At 36.7% G+C, this 23,036-nt stretch overlaps 2 protein-coding genes across 2 annotated transcripts in view; one reads left to right on the top strand and one right to left on the bottom strand.

Annotated features, from left to right (window-relative positions):
• Window positions 1-5,589, top strand: part of LOC123526370 (dnaJ homolog subfamily C member 16-like) — a 36,035-nt gene extending 30,446 nt beyond the window's left edge. Inside the window, exon 13 of the mRNA XM_045305497.2 lies at window positions 524-5,589. Coding sequence (XP_045161432.1) covers window positions 524-911 — 388 coding nt within the window. The 3' untranslated portion in view covers window positions 912-5,589. The remainder of the gene's footprint in view (window positions 1-523) is intronic.
• Window positions 5,590-9,028: 3,439 nt separating this feature from the next.
• The window catches only part of LOC123526369 (RING finger protein 207-like), a 35,907-nt gene continuing 21,899 nt past the window's right edge, over window positions 9,029-23,036 (bottom strand). Inside the window, exons 8-17 of the mRNA XM_045305496.2 lie at window positions 22,434-22,606; window positions 21,097-21,238; window positions 20,630-20,730; window positions 20,240-20,323; window positions 19,293-19,473; window positions 18,188-18,373; window positions 16,717-16,768; window positions 15,963-16,080; window positions 11,775-11,867; window positions 9,029-11,017 (exon numbers count right to left, since the gene is read on the bottom strand). Coding sequence (XP_045161431.2) covers window positions 9,928-11,017; window positions 11,775-11,867; window positions 15,963-16,080; window positions 16,717-16,768; window positions 18,188-18,373; window positions 19,293-19,473; window positions 20,240-20,323; window positions 20,630-20,730; window positions 21,097-21,238; window positions 22,434-22,606 — 2,220 coding nt within the window. The 3' untranslated portion in view covers window positions 9,029-9,927. The remainder of the gene's footprint in view (window positions 11,018-11,774; window positions 11,868-15,962; window positions 16,081-16,716; window positions 16,769-18,187; window positions 18,374-19,292; window positions 19,474-20,239; window positions 20,324-20,629; window positions 20,731-21,096; window positions 21,239-22,433; window positions 22,607-23,036) is intronic.

Raw genomic sequence — 23,036 nt, 5'->3', positions numbered from 1 at the left:
TGATTTTCACAAAACTATATCTGTAATGTCATGTATAGACCAATCTCAGCGTTGTTCATATGGTAGCCCCTTGATTGGGATGAGGGGCTGCTAGAGATAGAAATGGATAGAAAACAACAACTTTGAATGTATTTTTCTCAAGTACCGCTTGATGATCTTCACCAAACATGGTCAGAATTATCCACTAAATCTATAAAACTAATTATTCTTAACTACTTAGGAGCCTCAAGAGCTCAAAATATAAGTTTGTAAGTCTTGAAACAGTTTCTTATAAATCATTTGATTATCTACACCAAACTTTGTCTATGTGCGTTGGCCTAATGTTTACATTTGATGCGGATGTGATTGTTTTGTAAAACTCAATAATGTCAGTCATATTATATAGAAAAACATAGTTGAACAGGTTCTGACTTCTGTTGTCCTATGTGATAACCCAATAGTGAAGTTTAACAACTATATTTTTTTCCTGTTGGAATCAGGCGTTTATGGTTGATTGACATACATTTATGTATTCTGCTTCCAGGTACAGCGCTTTAACTTTTGCATTTTTGCAACTGGAGTACAATATAACCTGGTATCGTACTCTACTTGAAGAAACTCTAGACGATGTCAAGCTCGACAAGATAAATATAAAAAATTGTATAGGAACAGTTCTAGCGTTGAACGGTTATAGGAAATACTACTATATATACAGTGCAAAGCGAGCGAGGCAGTTCATTCGTGCGAGGAATAATGTCTCGGAAGCTCTCGGACTTCACGATCTGGATGAGAAATCGGACGAGGAGGACGACATCAAAGATTATTTCTTTCTCGATGAGGTTTTAGACGGGTTAACAATTTGGATGGATAAAATATTTGACGGCTCAATTAAAAGGATAAGAATAACAAAATGGCCAGAAATGACAGGTTAATGTTTTTGTAACACGTTACACCATGTGTATTCAACAATGAAGTGTTCTGATGATATTCTATTACGTTACAGAATTAGTAAACTGGATCAACAATTTTACAAACATCACAGTACTTAGATTCTTTTGAAGTTTGGGTTCTTGTGGTTCTTCCTCGGAAAATTGTAATCTGAGTAGCTCATTTAACACAGGGTATGGCTATACACTGTTTTCTTTATCTAGCCTATGGAGTGATTTTGGGTCTAAAGATCTCTTGAACAGGGATTTCTGGTAGTCTTTTATTCCAGTAAGTTATTTCTAACAGGGTGAATTACTTTACACTATTTTTTGCATTTATGCAATCCTGTTTTAAACAAAGATTCATGGAAATTCATTAGCCCTCAAAAACTCAGTTGGCAAACAAAACTCATTATACAGAAATTGTGACTTGATAAACTTGCAATGCTGCTGGTAATAACTGTCAAATATTTTAAAACACTTCATTGTATGGTTACATTACTATCCAAAATTTTTAGAGACTACTGTGAAGGCACTGAAGATTTGCATTGACATTTCATATTTCTAGTTTGAAAGTAAGTCCACAGTTCAAGATTTAAAAAAATACAGTTTGTAGACCAGTCTTAAAATTCTAACATTTGATTGGCTGATTTTGAGCTCTGACTTGAAATTGACCAATGGCAAGGCTGCATCTCAAGACTGGTCTCTGAAGTTAGTTTATAATCTTTGAACCAGTTTAATGACAGTAAGCTTAATAAGTATCTTAAATGTAAAATTAGAATTTTACTCTTTCTACAAATTTACTGAGAGAATTGAAGAAATGTACATTGCAGGAATATAAACTTTAAGGTCTTCATAAAGCAGCTACTACATGTAGTTGACAAAGAAAATAACTAACCAGTCACTCCGGTTTGAAGTGATGTAATGGACAAGTCATGGTGTTTGCATAGATCATCATTTAGTATAAATTATTAGAAAAGATATATACATAAGCAGTTATCTGTCATGCAATTAATTCAGGTAACAAAAAATACTCTGTTACTGTGAAATCACTAAATTTCATGGATTTTTTAGTTTCGCCTATCCACAAAGTGAAATCCTGAAGTGCAGAGAAAATTCTTACATACTTTTAGTATCTGTTACTCGGACTTGGAAATCACAAAATTTAGGCACTAACAAAATAATATGTTTTGCTAAAAAAATGAAATTTTATGATATTACAGTATATTTTAGAGTTACACTTTTATTTATTATTTCCACAAGTTTATCACTGCAGCTGTTTGTATCTGAAATTTGAAAACTCAAATGTGTGTTTTCTTGTGCACATATTTTTTATGCTTTAAAAGAACATATTTCATTTGTACAGGAGCTTCAGTATAGGGGAATATTACTTTATTTATTTACATTTTTATGCCCCCGGCATCTACTGGAGGCATATAGTGATTGTCCTGTTCGTCCGTCCGTCTGTACGAGGTTAACCAAATGGGACAGTTTCGTCTAGCATCAATACCGCTTACAAGAATGTATTGATACTAATACAGATGTAACCTGTGACCATTCCTCATCTTCAAACATCACCTGACCTCAGTTTGACCTTAACCTCGTTTTTGACTTAGGTTGTTTTGTATCGACAAGGATGCCACCGGGGCAAGCGTTTATTGAACGCAGCTCCTTGTTTGATAAAATGGTTTTAAGACATTGCTGTATTGTGTGTTTTGTCCTGTAATTCCAGATATGTACCATTGTCTTTCAATACTGAGTCTATTGATCTTGATATTTATTGTTTTACAACAAACTTTGATGCAATGTTTAGCATCAGTCAGAATCCTCATGTTGACTAATATGTAAGAACGATAGCCTAGTGTGTTAGATTAATTATGATTAAGCATTTGCTTGTCATTTGCCAGAATTTGTCTGGATAGTCAACTGTTTGGAGCTTGGATAATGAAAATAAGTCTGATATTACGATACAATAACTTGTTTTTTCTTATCACAGTGACTGTTTCATTAAATTGAACAAAATGTTACAAATACCTTTACATGATTTAATTTTGTATTTCTATCGACTGAGTGGATATATAATACTAGATTTGGTATAGTTTTTTGATATGTATTCTAGGCATTATGAAAGCATTCAAATTTGTCAAAGATGAACATTTTAGTGGATGGTCACAATATGAAGTTCAACCTTAAGTTAATTAGCAAATCACAGCTATGATGCACCCAAACTACCTTTTGTCTCATTTAAAGATTTGCATGGAAATTCTTAAGATAGAAGTGCTGCTGCTGTTTAATTCTGCAGATATTTGCTCCATTGCATAATTTATCTACTTACAGAAATTGTTTGTTTTATGTAAGATACCTTGTTGTTTTGGTATTTTCATGATTTCTATGTAATTTTTTTTATGTTTTTTATATCAATGAACTGCCAAGCAGTTGACCTGCCAAAAAAACGTGTTTACCAGTAAGTCAATCATTTTGTATGTTAAGAGTATGGAAAAATCTATATTAATACAATGTGAAAAGATTAAATATAAAGTGTGTCATGTGTAAAAAAGAGGCCTTTTTTGCAAGGGAAACATTAATTCAAAATGATAGATAGAGAGTGTGTATTGTGTTATATAAATGCTTAAGTGGAAGCTCTGTATATATTAAACTGTGGTTGAATATTGAACATTTTTTGCTCAAGTATTATTACATACAATGTATTACTCTTTACCTTTTTCTCTCTTCCAGAAAGCTTTGTTAACTAGTACAGTACTAGTACTTTTGTAAAGACTTGCATTTCTGCTACATCAAACGTCCATAATAATAGGATACAATATATCCGTATTGGATGATGCAACAATTTTTTTTCGAATCTGCATGTTAAAAGAAGTTGGCACATAAAAGTATCTTCATGAAATTCAGCATCAATAAAATGCTTGATATGATGATTTTGTGAACATTTTTAGATGAAATTTTGTCCGTTATCCCTTTCCTTTTTTTAATGAGTAAATAAGTGTACAACTAAACAATTATTTATCACTTACCTGCACAATACAGGATATATTGGGACCCATAAAACATATTGGACTTGCCCTTACTTGTCCAATATTTTTTTTGAATGGATAGGAGTGCAAATATATTGCTGTATTGTGACAGTGTTTAATAACCTAATAATATAGATGAATTTGCTTCGAGGCCTCCTGTAACATGCAACCACTTGCATTAAGAAGCCCGTTGCTTTACTAATTGAATTTTTATTTCCACCTGCCTTAAATGGACACCTACCTTGCACAGCCACATGGAATCACTTCCTGGACCAGCTGTTTAATACAGTTTTCACTGTACATTGTGTATGTAGGAGTTTCTACATGTACCTATACACATACTGAAATCTTCACTCAGTATATCACATTGACATGAAATTGTGCAATAGATGTTTAACTTAGTAGATGTTGTTAGTTTTATTATTTATTTGTTATTTTCACAATGTCTGTTTTATTTAGATGTTCTTCATTTCGTTTGAAATCTTACATTTTCCATCTTTCTATGAAGGCATAACTACGAAGTATTATTCATGAGGGGCTAACTTCAATGGAGTTATCAGTTGCTTTCTTACACAATCATGGAATATTGTCTGCTTATAGTGGGAAATTATTCTTGTGTAGCAAGTTGTTTTTGTTTTGTTTTTGTAAACTGCATGGTATGTTGTATTCAGTTTTTTTCCAAAATATTAAATTTGTCATATATTACGAACTTCAGATATTCTTAGCTTTGAATTGACTGACAAAGTCTGTGTTCAACATTTTAACAGGTTCATTTTTTTTTTGATATTGTTTTTGAAGTATCATAATATCATATTTGTTTCAATGAATTTTACCACTGACTTGCTTTTTAGTCCCCTACCAGTGGAACACCAGAGACGACTATAGGAATGCCTTGTCTGTCCATCCGCATCTGTATCTTGCGATAACTCATAAAAGTATTCAAGTTAGGTTCATAAAACATGGTATGTGAATAGAGGGCAATATGTAGATTATGCACATACGTGATTTATACTTGAAGGTCAAAGTTAAAGGTCACTAATGAAAGTCAACTAAAAATGGTTTCTGCCCAGTAACTTTCATATGCATTTATGGATTATCTTAGTGCTACACTTGAATGTTCTCTAAGACGAGACAATATGTCAACGCATGATCTATGCTTGTTGGTTAAAGGTCAAGGTCACTGTTCAAGGTCAAGTAAAAATTTGTTTCTGCTCCATTACTTTTAATTGCATTGAATAATTTTCATAGTACTACACAAAAATGTTCCCCATGATTAGATTATGTGTCGCTCACATGACCCATTGTTGTAGGTCAACGGTCAAAGTCACTATTGAAGGTCAAGTAAAATTATTTTTTCACCGGTAGGGCACTTCTGTATTGCCAATGCAATACTCGGTCACTTGTTAAATTAACCCTTTCCTCAGAGTTCAAGCCCAGCTGTGGTTGTTGTGCAAGGAAGCTCACCTGTGGAGGGAATGGTTCTACCCAGTGGCCCCTCCTCCCTTGTCTGAAATAATGCTGGGCAAGTGGGTTCTTCTGCTAACATTGAAAGCTTGAAATCTGCCTTTGTTGCTCTACTCTTGATAAATTACACTTCTTGTTTGTTTTTGTCCAGTATATTTTATTGTGAAATAAATTCATAGAAACATGTTCGACTCTCTTAGTTATGACTGACATGAAATGGAAGAAAAAAAGTAAGGGTAGTTAACCCTTCTTTTAGTGGAGAAAGAGTGTCTGAACTTTTACCATGTTGCATTTTCTCCCGTGAGAGTGTACTGAATACTGATGTGAAAATCTCACATCTCACTGCTTGTCTCACACCACTGACAGACTATTTTATAAATGGAGTGCATTATTTATGCTCAATTTACTATGTCTTTTATACAAAGTTCCAGATTGTTAATAGTTTTTTTAAGAATCAAAAATGTTTATCTACTCACTTCATAATGTTATTTTTCTACATTGTCAATGATATACTGGTAGTCTGTTTATAGTTGAAAAATGCTTTGGATTATGTATAAAAATGACCAGAATGTTGAGGAATAAATTTACAACACTGTCAAGTGGTAATAATGAAATTCCATCCATGGTTTGAGACAAGTACAACTAGATGTATGTCCATAGGACACTGGTGCCCCCGCTTCAAGTCACAGTATAATTTATGGTTTCATGTCTCTAGCCAAACTTGAAAGCACTAATAACATGTATTTTACAGTAAGTCAAGGACCGTAACTCTGGTCTGGTTGAGTGAAATTCCAAACAGAACACCAGATGCACAAGTTAAACATCACATGCTACATACCTAACAGTTCTATAATGTTTTAGGACTACCTCAAATACTTTCTGAGATTAATGCAACACAAGTTTATAAAAAGAACAATTGAACAAAGTCGATAGCCCTTTGACTGTCCTCTGATCCCATCACTTCAGTGATTATAACTGCTACTTGTATAGTTTTGTGAGCAAAGCAGGCTGAAAATTATGTGTAAAATGACTGATGTCTCAGCTTAGGCTATTAAAAATGTATGCCCGCCAGATTTTAGGAGTGTGTGGTGGAGGCAGTGCACTTTGGAAATTGCTGGAAACCACATGAAATTATTATTATGCCCCCCTTTGAAGAAGGAGGGGTATATTGTTTTGCAGATGTCGGTCGGTCGGTATGTCGGAATGTAGACCAATTTGTTTCCGGATGATAACTCAAGAACGCTTGGGCCTAGGATCATGAAAGTTGATAGGGAGGTTGGTCATCACAAGCAGATGACCTCTGTTGATTTTGAGATCAGTATGCCAAAGGTCAAGGTCACAGTGACCCTGATTAGTAAAACAGTTTCTGGATGATAACTCAAGAACCCTTGGGCCTAGGATCATGAAAGTTGATAGGGAGGTTGATCATTACCAGCAGATGACCCCTATTGATTTTGAGGTCAGTATGTCAAAGGTCAAGGTCACAGTGACCCTGAACAGTTGAACGGTTTCCGGATGATAACTCAAGAATGCTTAGGCCTAGGGTCATGAAAGTTGATAGGCAGGTTGGTCATGACCAGCAGATGACCCCTATTGATTTTGAGGTCAGTATGTCAAAGGTCAAGGTCACAGTGATCAGGAACAGTAAAATGGTTTCCAGGCATTAACTCAAGAATGCTTGGGCCTAGTGTCAGGAAAATTGATAGTGAGGTTGGTCATGACCAGCAGATGACCCCTATTGATTTTGAGGTAATTAGGTCAAAGGTCAAGGTCACATTGGCCAGGAACAGTTAAACGGTTTCTGATCTTCTTGTCCAAAACCACAGGGCCTAGGGCTTTGATATTTGGTATGTAGCAAAATCTAGTGGTCCTCTACCAAGATTGTTCAGATTTTTTCCCTGGGGTCAAATATGGCCCCACGAGGGGGTCACATGGTTTTTATAGACATATATAGGAAAAATCTTTGAAAAGCCTCTTGTCCAAAACCACAGGTCCAAGGGCTTTGATATTTGGTATATGACATCATCTAGTGGTCCTCTACTAAGATTGTCCAAATTATTCCCCTAGGGTCAAATATGGCCCCGCCCTGGGGGTCACACGGTTTACATAGACTTATATAGGGAAAAAGTTTGAAAATCTTCTTGTCCAAACCACAAAGACTAGGGCTTTGATATTTGTAATGTAGCATCATCTAGTGGTTCTCTACCAAGTTTGTTCAAATTTCCCTCTAGGGTCAAATATGGCCTCACCCCAGGGGTCACATGGTTAATATAAGACTTATTATAGGGAAAAACTTAGAATTTTCATGTCTGTAACCTATATCATTCAAATTTGGACCACATGTATTGTTTTGAGTGGCAAGATGAACCTTGACATGAGTTGACATGAGTTGACCTTGATCTTGACCTAGTGACCTACTTTCACATTTCTGTAGCTACAGCCTTCAAATTTGGACCACATGCATAGGTTTGTGTACCGAAACAAACTTTGACCTTGGTATTGACCTAGTGACCTACTTTCACATTTTTGAAGGTACAGGCTTCAAATTTGGACCACATGCACAGTTTTGTGTTCCGAAATGAAATTTGACCTTGATTTTGACCTAGTGACCTACTTTCACATTTCTCAAGCTACAGCCTTCAAATTTGGACCACATGCATAGTGTTATGTACCAAAATGAACTTTGACCTTGAAATTGATCTAGTGACCTACTTTCACATTTCTGAAGCCACAACTTTTAAATTTGGACCACATGTACAGTGTTTTGTACTGAATGAAATTTGACCTTGATTTTGACCTCGAGCTAGTCTTGAAATTTGAAACGTTCAAAAATAGCTCAGTGGTGGGTGCCAAGATCACTCTGTGATCTCGTTACGTTAATAGGTTAAAGGTCAAGGTCAGATTGAACCAGAATGGTAGAATTTTTGTTTACAGTGAGCATACAATTTCTGTTCCTTGTGCAATTACTGAATGCATCAAGGGGGGCATTTCGTGTTTGACGAGCTCTTGTTAATTTTTTGTTGTTGGATTTAACGTCGCACCAACACAATTATAGGTCATATTGCGACTTTCCACCTTTGATGGCGGAGGAAGACCCCAGGTGCCTCTCCGTGCATTATTTCATCACTAGCGGGTACCTGGGTAGAACCGGCGACCTTCCGTAAGTCAGCTGAATCGCTTCCCGGCATGAAGAATTCAATGCCACGAATGAGGCTGGAACCCACATCAGTATGAAATTATTTAAGTGGGCCTCCAAAGGTAGAGACTATAAGAATTACTCGAGTGTGCCCGGATGCTCTTAAGCAAGAGACTGGAGACCACTGAATGATTTTATTTTGTCTGGGACTATACAAAGCCATAGCAAGAAGTTTTTCTCAGTTGTTTATTTTATCAGAGAGTGGAAATCAATGCACAATCTCTTGATTGGTACTACTAGATGAAGAGTTGTCATGAAATGAATTTCAAAGATTAAAGAGAAATTAACAAAAATATTTTAGGTATTTTTATTTTGGATAAACAAAGCAGATTTATCAAATTAAAGTAGAAAATAATGCCCATCAATTAAGCAAATAATCTCAATGTAATTCTTAATAGTAAAAGAAATTAATGTATAAAAAATTAATAATTTCTGTACTGATATACATGTTTGTCAAAACTTTTATATGAAATTACATGCCACATATCTGACACATTTAATCTTCTCCAGTGACACGAGTCATTTCCAACATTAAAATTTTATTGAATGACGGATATAAGTTTCTAGACATACAAGTAGCATAAACATGATGTAGAAAAGGATGAAAAAAATATCACAAAACAGATCTGATGCAACAGCAGTTATGCATATAAAAAGGAGACCCTCTTGTAAAATGTTTGCCACACAAAAACTTATCAACACAGACATTAATTGGACATTACCTATTTATATAAATATCACAACACATGTAAACATCTTTTAGGTATTTCGAGACTGCAAACAGAAACAAAAATTGCATACACTGTATAAAAATGCACTAGAAATAACGGCATACAAGTAAATTATACAATGTTAAATAAAAGATATAAAATTAGATTTTGATTTGGCACAAAACTACTGAAAGCACAAAAGCATTATTTCCGAGATTCATAGATACTGGAGCACTTGTTGCAAGGCAAATGATAATTCAGACTTCTTTCACATTTGAGCCGCAACATGAAAAAACCAACATAGTGCGTTTGCGGCCAGCATGGATCCAGACAAGCTTGCACATTCGCAGTCTGGTCAGGATCCATGCTGTTCGCTTTCAAAGCTTATTGGAATTAGAGAAACCTTTAGCAAACAGCAGGGATCTAGACTGGATCCGTGCTGGTCGCAAACGCACTATGTTGGTTTTCTCATGGTGCGGATCATTTATATTCAAGCATCAAGTTTTCTTCAGTACCTTTCATTTCTTTATGGATTTGTAAACCAGATTTATTACGATCTGAGATAAACGTGTCTTATGTAGAAATATTTAAATAAATAACATTGTTCCTGCCGAGTTTCTTCAATTTTTGTCATCAGCTGGTCTACCTTTGCCATTCTTTCCCTTGCGTTTCTTTTGTTTCAACTCTCCACGTTCAAAAACTTGTGCCAATTCTGGCAAGCTTTTGGCTACATAGACTTCATCTCCTTCAGTAGATGCTTGGTTTATATCTGCTCCATTCTCTACAATTTCATTATTGTCACCATTTTTTGCTGTAGTAGTTTTACCCTCATTATCTAATGAGACAAACTGATTAACACGGTCATACTCGGCACCATTTGCCTCAAGAGAAATTGAAGATACATCATCAGGTGTTGATGATGCACCATTTAAAACTGGGTACGAATTTTTGGCATTTGTAGCAGTTTTATCAGAAAATGACGTCGTCGGAGAACGAGCTCCTGCTAACTTTTCACCAACAGTCGTATCTGATACTTTGGAAAAACTGACCACTTTGGCAATTAGGTCTTTTACATGACCAGGTCTAACGCTCTCATTTTCTTCTGACTGCAGAGATTCCACACTGATGTCCAACTCGGACTCTGATTCAGGTGTTACCACGGCGATACTACTTGTGTTACCGTCTGTGTCTTCAGTTGCTGAGCTAGATTCACTAACTTTGTCAATTCTTGGAACCATCACTGTTATATCTGGCATAGTCCCTGTCAGATCAGGTGAGTTGTTTTGATTATCTGTGACGCAGTCTGCAGCACCATTATCTGAAACCGGACTAACACCATTCACAGAAGTGACATCACTTTCTACGCTGGCATTTCCATTCTGATCTATATTTGGAGAAACCGGACTATCTGACAGTTTTTCTGTTTTAGTTTCGAAATTTTCAGTACCACATTTCAATTTATCCTTAACATCCTCTTTATCTAACTTACCTAATTCATCAGTGCTTTTAACAACTCCAGCACATTTTCCTGGACTTGTGTCATCCGTATTTTGCTCTTTAATCTCTGATGAGAGTCTTTTTGTAGGATCTTTACGAGCAGATGGTGCACGCAGAAGCCCTTTAGTTTTGATCAATTCCTCGTCTAATGGATTCACTCTATTTGCTGATTTTATATCTCGTTCTTCTTCAGCAGTTCTTATAGCATCAACTCTGTAAAAATAGGAAATGAGATCATGCCAGTCCAGTATCTTTGTAAAGTAAGTTACAGCAAATTATTATATGTTCTCAAAACACAAGAATAAAACCAAATTCATGCCTTAAAACTTGTAAATGGTTTCAGAATTCCCAACAATAATCATATGTAAAAGGAACAAGCTCAACTTCAAATTCAGGAATTACAGACTTACACAGATTTATCAGTTATTGCTGCAAAGGCTAGCTATGAGGAGATCTGAAGTGGATAAGATGTAGGAACTTCATCGGTTAGCAGCTGAAGCTTTGTTCGTGTAACAATCAACTTTCCTCCTCAATCAAGTGATCTTGTTTTTTCTAGAGCATACCCAAGTGTGACCCAATACAGCTTCAGGTTTATGCTAGTTGTACTAAAAATTATTCTGCTGAATCAATCTAATCCATAAGGGAGTTTTTCATGAACTGTAGTTTTATTTTGCAAGGTCCAGCTAATAAACTATACACTCTGGACTTCAAAAATGACTAGAAGTACTGGTACCCTATCAAAATCATCTGATGATAAATTCTAAACTAATACAGATCTTTTGAAGGTTCCCCATCCTCAAAATTCTTTAGACTGATGAATAATACCTGGTCTAATGGTATTATATTTAAAAACATCAGTGAAAAACCCTGGTACAGATTAGGTTGAGCAAACAGTGAATTTAACATATATACTGGTACAATCTAAAGTGATAGATAATATGGAAGATTTTCAGTAATAAAATGTCTGTACCTTTGTTGCGAGTCTGGCTGCATTTCACTGATCTGTCTAAACAATGCATTATGTTGACTCTCATTTTCGGCAGTTGAGGTAGCTTTACCCAACCTGAAATACACAGCAGACATAGATTTACCCAACCTGAAATACACAGCTGACGCAGCATTACCCGACCTGAAATACACAGCAGACGCAGATTTACCCAACCTGAAATACACAGCTGACGCAGCTTTAACCAACCTGAAATACACTACCCAACCTGAAATACACAGCAGACGCAGCTTTACCCGACCTGAAATACACTACCCAACCTGAAATATACAGCAGACACAGCTTTACCCGACCTGAAATACACTACCCAACCTGAAATATACAGCAGACACAGCTTTACCCAACCTGAAATACACAGCAGCGTAGCTTTACCCAACCTGAAATACACAGCAGACATAGATTTACCCAACCTGAAATACACAGCAGACATAGATTTACCCAACCTGAAATACACAGCAGACATAGCTTTACCCAACCTGAAATACACAGCAGACATAGATTTACCCAACCTGAAATACACTACCCAACCTGAAAAACACTACCCAACCTGAAATACACTACCCAACCTGAAATACACAGCAGACGCAGCTTTACCTAACCTGAAATACACTACCCAACCTGAAATACATAGCAGACGTAGCTTTACCCAACCTGAAATACACAGCAGACATAGATTTACCCAACCTGAAATACACAGCTGACGCAGCTTTACCCAACTGGAAATACACAGCAGACGTAGATTTACCCAACCTGAAATACACTACCCAACCTGAAATACACAGCAGACGCAGCTTTACCCAACCTGAAATACACTACCCAACCTGAAATACACAGCAGATGCAGCTTTACCCGACCTGAAATTCACTACCCAACCTGAAATACACAGCAGACATAGATTTACCCAACCTGAAATACACAGCAGACATAGATTTACCCAACCTGAAATACACAGCTGACGCAGCTTTACCCAATCTGAAATACACTACCCAACCAGAAATACACAGCAGACGCAGCTTTACCCAAACTGAAATACACTACCCAACCTGAAATATACAGCAGACATAGATTTACCCAACCTGAAATACACAGCAGACGTAGCTTTACCCAACCTGAAATACTCAGCAGACATAGATTTACCCAACCTGAAATACACTACCCAACCTGAAATACACAGCAGACGCAGCTTTACCCAACCTGAAATACACTAACCAACCTGAAATACATAGCAGACGTAGCTTTACCCAACCTGAAATACACAGCAGACATAGATTTACCCAACCTGAAATACACAGCTGACGCAGCTTTACCCAACCTGAAATACACAGCAGACGTAGATTTACCCGACCTGAAATACACTACACAACCTGAAATACACAGCAGACGCAGCTTTACCCAACCTGAAATACACTACCCAACCTGAAATACACAGCAGATGCAGCTTTACCCGACCTGAAATTCACTACCCAACCTGAAATACACAGCAGACGCAGCTTTTCCCAACCTGAAATACACTACCCAACCTGAAATACACAGCAGATGCAGCTTTACCCGACCTGAAATACAATACCCAACCTGAAATATACAGCAGATGTAGCTTTACCCAACCTGAAATATACTACCCAACCTGAAATACACAGCAGATACAGCTTAACCCGACCTGAAATACACTACCCAACCTGAAATATACAGCAGACACAGCTTCACCCAATCTGAAATATACAACCCAACCTGAAATACACTGCAGACACAGCTTTACCCAACCTGAAATATACAGCAGACATAGCTTTACCCAACCTGAAATATACTACCCAACCTGAAATAAACCGCAGACACAGCTTTACCCAACCTGAAATATACTACCCAACCTGAAATACACAGCAGACACAGCTTTACCCAATCTGAAATATACAGCAGACATAGCTTTACCCAACCTGAAATACACTACCCAACCTGAAATACACAGCAGACACAGCTTTACCCAATCTGAAATATACAGCAGACATAGCTTTACCCAACCTGAAATACACTACCCAACCTGAAATAAACCGCAGACACAGCTTTACCCAACCTGAAATATACTACCCAACCTGAAATACACAGCAGACACAGCTTTAGCCAATCTGAAATATACAGCAGACATAGCTTTACCCAACCTGAAATATACAGCAGACACAGCTTTACCCAACCTGAAATATACAGCAGACACAGCTTTACCCAATCTGAAATATACAGCAGACATAGCTTTACCCAACCTGAAATATACTACCCAACCTGAAATACACAGCAGACACAGCTTTACCCAATCTGAAATATACAGCAGACATAGCTTTACCCAACCTGAAATACACTACCCAACCTGAAATAAACCGCAGACACAGCTTTACCCAACCTGAAATATACTACCCAACCTGAAATACACAGCAGACACAGCTTTACCCAATCTGAAATACACTGCAGACACAGCTTTACCCAACCTGAAATATACAGCAGACACAGCTTTACCCAACCTGAAATATACAGCAGACACAGCTTTACCCAATCTGAAATACACTGCAGACACAGCTTTACCCAACCTGAAATATACAGCAGACACAGCTTTACCCAACCTGAAATATACAGCAGACACAGCTTTACCCAATCTGAAATATACAGCAGACATAGCTTTACCCAACCTGAAATATACTACCCAACCTGAAATACACAGCAGACACAGCTTTACCCAATCTGAAATATACAGCAGACATAGCTTTACCCAACCTGAAATACACTACCCAACCTGAAATAAACCGCAGACACAGCTTTACCCAACCTGAAATATACTACCCAACCTGAAATACACAGCAGACACAGCTTTACCCAATCTGAAATATACAGCAGACATAGCTTTACCCAACCTGAAATACACTACCCAACCTGAAATATACAGCAGACACAGCTTTACCCAACCTGAAATACACAGCAGACACAGCTTTATCCAACCTGAAATATACAGCAGACACAGCTTTACCCAACCTGAAATACACAGCAGACACAGCTTTACCCAACCTGAAATACACTACCCAACCTGAAATATACAGCAGACACAGCTTTACCCAATCTGAAATATACTACCCAACCTGAAATACACAGCAGACACAGCTTTACCCAACCTGAAATACACTACCCAACCTGAAATATACAGCAGACGCAGCTTTTCCCAACCTGAAATACACAGCAGACACAGCTTTACCCAACCTGAAGTACACAGCAGCTGTAGCATTACCTGACTTGAAATACACTACCCAACCTGAAATATACAGCAGACACAGCTTTACCCAATCTGTAATACACTACCCAACCTGAAATACACAGCAGACACAGCTTTTCCCAACCTGAAATACACTACCCAACCTGAAATACACAGCAGACGCAGCTATACCCAACCTGAAATACACAGCAGACACAGCTTTACCCAACCTGAAATACACTACCGAACCTGAAATACACAGCTGACACAGCTTTACCCAATCTGAAATATACTACCCAACCTGAAATACACAGCAGACACAGCTTTACCCGACCTGAAATACACTACCCAACCTGAAATATACAGCAGACACAGCTTTACCCAACCTGAAATACACAGCAGACATAGATTTACCCAACCTGAAATACACTACCCAACCTGAAATACACAGCAGACGCAGCTTTACCCAACCTGAAATACACAGCAGACACAGCTTTACCCGACCTGAAATACACTACCCAACCTGAAATACACAGCAGACACAGCTTTACCCGACCTGAAATACACTACCCAACCTGAAATACACAGCAGACACAGCTTTACCCAACCTGAAATATACTACCCAACCTGAAATACACAGCAGACACAGCTTTACCCGACCTGAAATACACTACCCAACCTGAAATATACAGCAGCTGTAGCATTACCCGACCTGAAATACACAGCAGACACAGCTTTACCCAACCTGAAATACACTACCCAACCTGAAATATACAGCAGCTGTAGCATTACCCGACCTGAAATACACAGCAGATGTAGCATTACCCCACCTGAAATATACAGCAGACACAGCTTTACCCAATTTGACTGCTTAATGCAGGTGACCACTTAAGTAGGTTTAACTGTATAAGATAATGAAAACTTACTTCGGAGCCAATCTCTGTGTCACATTAGCTATTGATGACATGAAGGACATGAGTTTCTGTAGTATAGTCTTCACAGAACACACCTCATTCTTCAGTCTACCTATGTCCTGTAACTGGGCTGAAATAAAACAAATCATTGGTCAGGGACTACTGGTATTGCTTGAAATTTTAGCAATTGTTGTGATATCCGACTTTAAATAAATTTTACTTGACTTGACTCTTGAAATTCTATAAAAGATCAAGTAACCTCTCTCTATCTCTCTCTAAATTCCAGTCGAAAACATTTAGTTCAAAATAAATTCATATAACTTCTATATATAGTCATCAATGTTTAAAGTCTGAATTTTGGACTTCATAACAGTTACACTAAATACAAAATGCCACAACTAAAATGAGCATGTAAACAAATGAAATTACTCCGAGATATCTGTAGCTGCGAAATGCACATTCACGCCAATTTTCATTACAATATGTCCAAATACAACACTGATAGGGCAAAAAGAAAAATGAGCATCTTACAATCAGTTTCAAGCATAAAACATTGATGAATATGGGCACAGGATCAAGACAATAAACTTGGGTCTTGAAACAAGTCAAAGATTTCAATCTTGTTATCAGTCAGTCAATTCAAGATGAGAGCACAAAATCAACCAATCAAATGCTCAAGATTTAACCTTTAACCATGAACTGATCGTAAAATGTTCTTCTTATTGTGCTAGGGAACTAGTCATAGTCGAACATTTAGGTAATTAACCTTGGTAAACTTCCTGCTCTGCTGCTATCATCTCTAAGGATTCTTCCCAGTGCTGAATGTATAAAAATAAAAGTTTGTAATGTTATTACGTTTACCGACAATAGGTAAACATTGAATTGTAAGTGAACTAGAGATGCTTTTGAGAAAAGCGCATGTCTCCCACAACTGCCCAATGAAAAATGACTAGTTTCTCTGGATGGTCTAGACGAATGGATCCAATCAGTAATTCAAGGGCCTAAGCAGATTTGACTAGTTATCAAACTTGGCCGAGGTCTTATGGTCAAACACATTTTGTTCAAGTCTGGTGAAGATCTGATGAGAAATGTTCGACTTAGAGGGCAGACAAGCTTTGTAACAGAGCTGCCCAATGAAAAATGACTAATTTCGCTGGATGGTCTAGATGATTGGATCCAATCAGTAATTCAAGGGCCATAATTCAAAACTGCCTAAGCAGATTTGGCTAGTTATCGAACTTGGCCGAGGTCTTATGGTCAAACATATTTTGTTCAAGTTTGGTGAAGATCCAATGAGAAATGTTCGACTTAGAGTGCGGACAAGCTTTGTGACAGACAGACAGACACACACACAGACTAAAGTAAATCAATGTCTCCCAGGGAAACATAATTATTACATACCTTACTGAGTATTAAAAGTAATAAATTTGCTTTAAAATTACCAGTACACAGATACCATCCGACTTACTGTTGGAGTGATACTTCCATATGCATCTACATGTGCTTATTTGCATACATGTCAAGTTCCGTGGACAATTTTGCAGGAGATTTCAGTTGAAAATCCAGGAGATTTAACCGACCAGCATTTTTTAGGAAAATTTTAGTCGAATGTCAGACTAGATCTAAATCATTTTCCTTTCTGACTTTCTGACTTGATTTACTGATTTTGGCAATGTATTCAGGGGCTTAAGTTGCATTTTAAAACATTTTAACATTTGATTCTGCCTTTGTGGCCAGTGTAGATCATCCGTGCAGTCTGATCATGATGTGCATTGTTCTCCATTCAGTAAGTATCTTTTTGGTAAGTACCCCTTTTAACAGTTAATGGTACTGTCCAAAATGAAAGATGGACAAGTTCATTATGGAAATTCAGCAGGGTAAAGGTTAAACAAAACAGTTTTGATTTATATTAGACTTTACCTGTAGTGCGTCTACTAGACTAGTCTACTACTTCCCTACTAGACAATACTTTCATGCCAACATTACTAGAAGGATAGTGAAAACGAGCACTTCTTCAGACTTTAGATAAATACATATAATTGATACATAGCTCATAGTCTCAATCACGAGAGGAGGGGATCCACCTGGCTTACTTAACATTGTTGTTTCTACCCAGGTTCCCATCCCCGGCTGAAACTTTGCACCTACGGGTGCCATGGGTCAATGGCATACCTCTTATATCTGCAGTTTGTTTTTATATTTTAGACACACAAGCAGTTACTTTACTACAACGATACCTGTTCCAAACCAGGTTGTTTTTCTTCTATAGATGACATGTGGACATCCAGCAGCTCTTCCGTCTGTGTTATCTTTGTTTTCAAGTCACTGATTGTAAGATCTTTGGTGAGGCTACGACGTAAGGTGATATCTCGCTGTAACTCTTGCACCGCCTGCTTTAAACTGTCCACTGAACCCATCAGTTCCTGTAACATTAAAAATTTACTGATGCTTTAAGTAGAATATGGTAATGTACAAAGAACCTGTTTATTGAATTTTACACTAATTTTTACAGTCTTTCAACTGCATACAGCAGTCTGAAAACAGTGATTCTGGGCTATGTTAAAACTTTCCACACATACAACAGAGGTAGAGGAAGAAATGCTGACAATCAAACACATTAACTGCAATTGTACAGTAAAAACTAACCTACCCCTAAGAATGAACTAACAACCTTCTTTTTTTTTTGCATCTCTCAGGAGTAAGCAGCTGTAGATTGAGCTATATTTGCAATATCTTTATTTTCACTAATAATTGCTAATAATGCAACTCACAAATTCAAAATATTCATAAACACTAATCTGTATCATAATATTACCCTAAAACAAAAACACTTTTTTTGAATTCATAAAATCGTGAATAAGGCTGACAACCTTGAAATTGCTAAAGAAAGTCTACATGGAAGTTATCCAGTGTACAGCAACCAAAGAAACTGTCAGAAGGAGGAACGATGTAAGAGCATTTCTACACAAGTCAGGCAAACTAGCTTCTGTATTGGTTAATTTTTTATACATTTCAAGTCACACCAACCAGTTGGCTTTACAACTTCGATCTGGATTAAGATGAAAGGTGTCTCAATATTTTCTTTTACACAAGAGAGTACACTTGGAAGAAAATGTACATCTCTTTAAAAGCTATATGAATTTCCTACAAAGACAGCGATCCCTGTGAGGCTTTGACATATCTAAATACAAGTTGTTCATCACCAGCAACCTCAAGTATTTGCGCAGTTTCAGACAGGACATGCTTCAAGTATAGACCACAGAAATTTTGTCTTCCGCAGTAATAGTGTAAATTTTTTATCTCAAGAACGTATCATGTATTGCATAAAAATGTAAAAATTACCCTGTGAGATTCATCAAATTCCTTGCAATGATCAGCAAAGAATCCCTTATTCTCTATGAGTTTTAGTTTGAGTTTTTTCTTGTTTTGAATGTGCCTTGTTTTGTTAATCCTCTCCTCATTTGGTGACACTTCATTAACGTTTGTCCCTACTGCAGTGGTAACAGCCGGTGTTGATTCAAACCTGTAAAAATATACACAGTTCTCTTTCAACGCATGTTTCTGAAACCCGTAAAATATACACCATTCCCTTCACACTGCATGTTTTTGAAACTAACTTATTATGAATACTGGCACTTGACTACCTGTGTTTCCCATTTTTGAAGCAGTTCAGGTTTTCAATCTTTCCTTCAACTGTTTTCTTTGCATTTAGATACATGTCAAGTTTTATGCACTAAGCATTTATGCACTAGGCACAAGACCAAATCATTTCAATGTCCAGTACAATGTACCATTTTCCATGCTTAATATACACAAATTATATTTAATTACACATACATATGAATACAGTATTTTAATATAACTTCCTCAAAATAACTAATTTTATGCTCAATTACTTTGCTTCCATATAAAGAAATATTTGTTTCTAAGAATGCTGACACCTAAACTTCAGACATTTATAGGATATGACATATAAATAATTGAGATGCCTGCTACCCTGTAACATCTAGGTTCATTATGTTACCTGACATCAGTTGACCCTTGTCTACTCCTATTTGAAACAGCTAACACTTTACTCAAACAAAACATCAACATTATTCTCCTAGCTCCAAGATTATACAAATGAGTTTAGAGACCAGTCTCAGAATGCAGCCTTCCCATTGGTCAGTTTCAAGCATGCACTCAGAATCAACCAATCAGTTGCTAGAGTCTTTAGACTGGTCCCCGAAGTTAGTTTTATATCCTTGGACCCTTGTGTATATTTTAATATTTGAAGAATAAAGTCTAACCTTGAACTTGCAGCCACACCTGCTGCTATGGAAACAGGAACAGTCATCCCATTTCTGTATGGAAATAACAATGGCTCTAAACATCTGAAATGGAAAAACATTACCGGTAAATCTTTATTATAAATTAATATGACATTTAGACATTCAACAGTGTGCTCAAATACAAGGTATAAAATGTTATCCTGTGGTATAAAAGACTAGAGCACTTGAGACAAAATTCATTCATTCTAAGGATACACATTTCTGCTGAATTCACAAAATGTAGAATATCATTAAAACCAAAATTTTAAGATTAAGAGAAAGTAAGTATTTTCTAGTTTCTCTGCAATCACAACTAACTGTCATTTTTGTGACACAACACTCAAATGAATAGCAATACCTGATATATACCTGGCTAGTTTGGCTTTGTAATCAGTGACAATGTCGCTGGTCTGAGACGGGTGCAGGGGCTGGGGGACCTGAATTATAGCTGTCAACCTACGCATCATTTCCTGAAGTAATACAAAATATTTCTATCAAATTAAAACTACAGCTTTACCATTTTTTTCAACTGATAAAAATGAACTCATCAATTTTTAAGCACCTTTTCAAGATTCTCTAGAAATGAAAACTAGTCAAAGTGCATTATAGCATCAAAGTCAGTGCTGCAAAATCATTTGATTTCAAAGGCAAGAAATTTTGTTGCCTTGGACAAAACAGGTATTTCAAAACAAGACCAATCATAACAGAAAAACTGGAAGTCAAGAAGTACTCTGAGGGATTTAGCACTTTGTTTGCAAATCTAAATTTTCTAAATCTTTCATCATTCATCAAAAAGCTTAGCTTCTATTAATTAATAACGAACTGGTAATACTTACATAGGTGAAGTCAAGGAACTCGTATTTACTGGTTGAGCTGCAGAATGCCGCACAGGTGACTAGATGTACATGAAGGGTCGGTAAAAATGTTCTCAGACTGACTAGCTGATTCTTGAACAGCTCTTCTTTCTCCACAAACTGCCTGCAAAAACAGAATAGTTTCTACTTGTAGCATGCTTGTTTTAAAGTTTTATATATAATCACCAGCGATAACCAATATGGGCAACTTCTCCAGAAGAATACCAGAAGGTTTAGATAGAATGCGACTGTTCCAGTCAATCGTCTTTTTCAATATTTTCTTTTCAGTCATATAAGAGGTGTCCACTGCCAGCAGTGAGTGCAATGCCCAACTCTATAGTTCTGCCTCTTTGAAATATCATACTGCAGACACATGGCATGTACCCCACCCAGTCTATTAGTAAGTATACTGACAAGGGAACCAGTCCTAGTACTATCCTCTTAATCCGGAGCATCAAGCATGGAAGCTACTAGTACCATTTTTCAAGTCTGGTATGATGCGAGCAGGGAATGAGCCCATGATCTCTCACACTCGAATCCAAATATTTGTAATTTTAACTAAAAGAGTGAAGTCTTGAACTAACAACCCCTTTTTCTGCAGTCTGGCGTCTCACTAAGGACCACTGTGTCCACTCCTCTCTACGCATAACACTTTATATGATTTATGACATTAAAATATTCCAGTTATTAACCTGTGATATTTTCATTAAGCATCATTTTATTGCAGAGAAAGTTAATTACATTTTGGTAAAGTATACATGTGTCTTTGTATCGTGGGCTTGTTCAGTAACTATGATTTACCCATTTCAAATTTCTTGCCTTGTATCCCTATGTACTTCAATGAAATTTGAGAAAACCTGCATTGTATGTCTAAATATATTAAGTATATAAACTTGCCACATCAGAGCCACAATGACTTATACTACAAGCTTTACACTTGGTGAGCTACAAAGTTCTGATGCTGCTTGCATGAAAAACTAAATATTGCTTATGTATGAGCATAATATGTACTAGCAATATCAGTCTGTGAGGGACTAGTTTTCACAGATTTCATGGTTCAGTCAATCCACAAATTCAAATTTCAACAAACAAGTTCAATTCAACATTCAAAATCACATTGAAAACTTGGAATCCACAAATTCCTACCTCAGTGAAATAGCCATTTTTGACCAAACATGAAATTTCATGCCTACAAAATATCAATAAACATTATCAAAGTCTGTAAGATTAGGTAAGTTTTTATGCCTTTAACCTTTATATAGAATAATATGTAATATTCAATGAAAAAAAAACTTTATATTTGTAATTAGAAGACATACCTGTCAATTTCTTGAAGCAAAGATTCTTTAGTTTCTATGATTTTCTCTTGCATTGTGTTGTACAGATCATTGATGTCTTGTTTCTCCGTGTCAGCATTAATCTGTATCTCCTCCAGTAAGGCTCGTAACAACAGTATACCATCCCTCACTGAGCTCTGTAGGTCACGTATTGACTGAAATCATGACAAAACTAGAGCTATCACTACAGGTGATTAATACCCCCAGGCACTGTTTTGTTAAAGGGAATGTAAAAATGTAATGATAAACTGATGATAACCTTTCACTTTCAAATGTGACCTTGACCTTGAACCTAGCGACCTTTATTAACAATTATGAAAATCTTCCAAGTGGTTTAGAAGATGTAGAGAAGACCAAAGGACCATATGTGTTGGCTTTAATTAATAAAGTCTGTCTTTTGTCATTCTCGCATACCACAGATTTACCACAGTTCCCTAGTTGAACCTCTGGTATATTTTGCCCATATTTTTAGTTTGGTTACACTGCATATGAAAAGTTTCAGTCAATCAGCTACGTTTCGCATCAGTTCTTCTCTAACCAATTAAAATCAGCCATGAAGTGTGGCAATGTCCTTTTAAATATTGA

This window comes from Mercenaria mercenaria, chromosome 14, assembly GCF_021730395.1.
Source record: "Mercenaria mercenaria strain notata chromosome 14, MADL_Memer_1, whole genome shotgun sequence".
Taxonomy (NCBI): Eukaryota; Metazoa; Mollusca; class Bivalvia; order Venerida; family Veneridae; genus Mercenaria; species Mercenaria mercenaria.
Note: the sequence above shows the minus strand (reverse complement) of the source record. Positions and strands in the feature narration are given on the sequence as shown.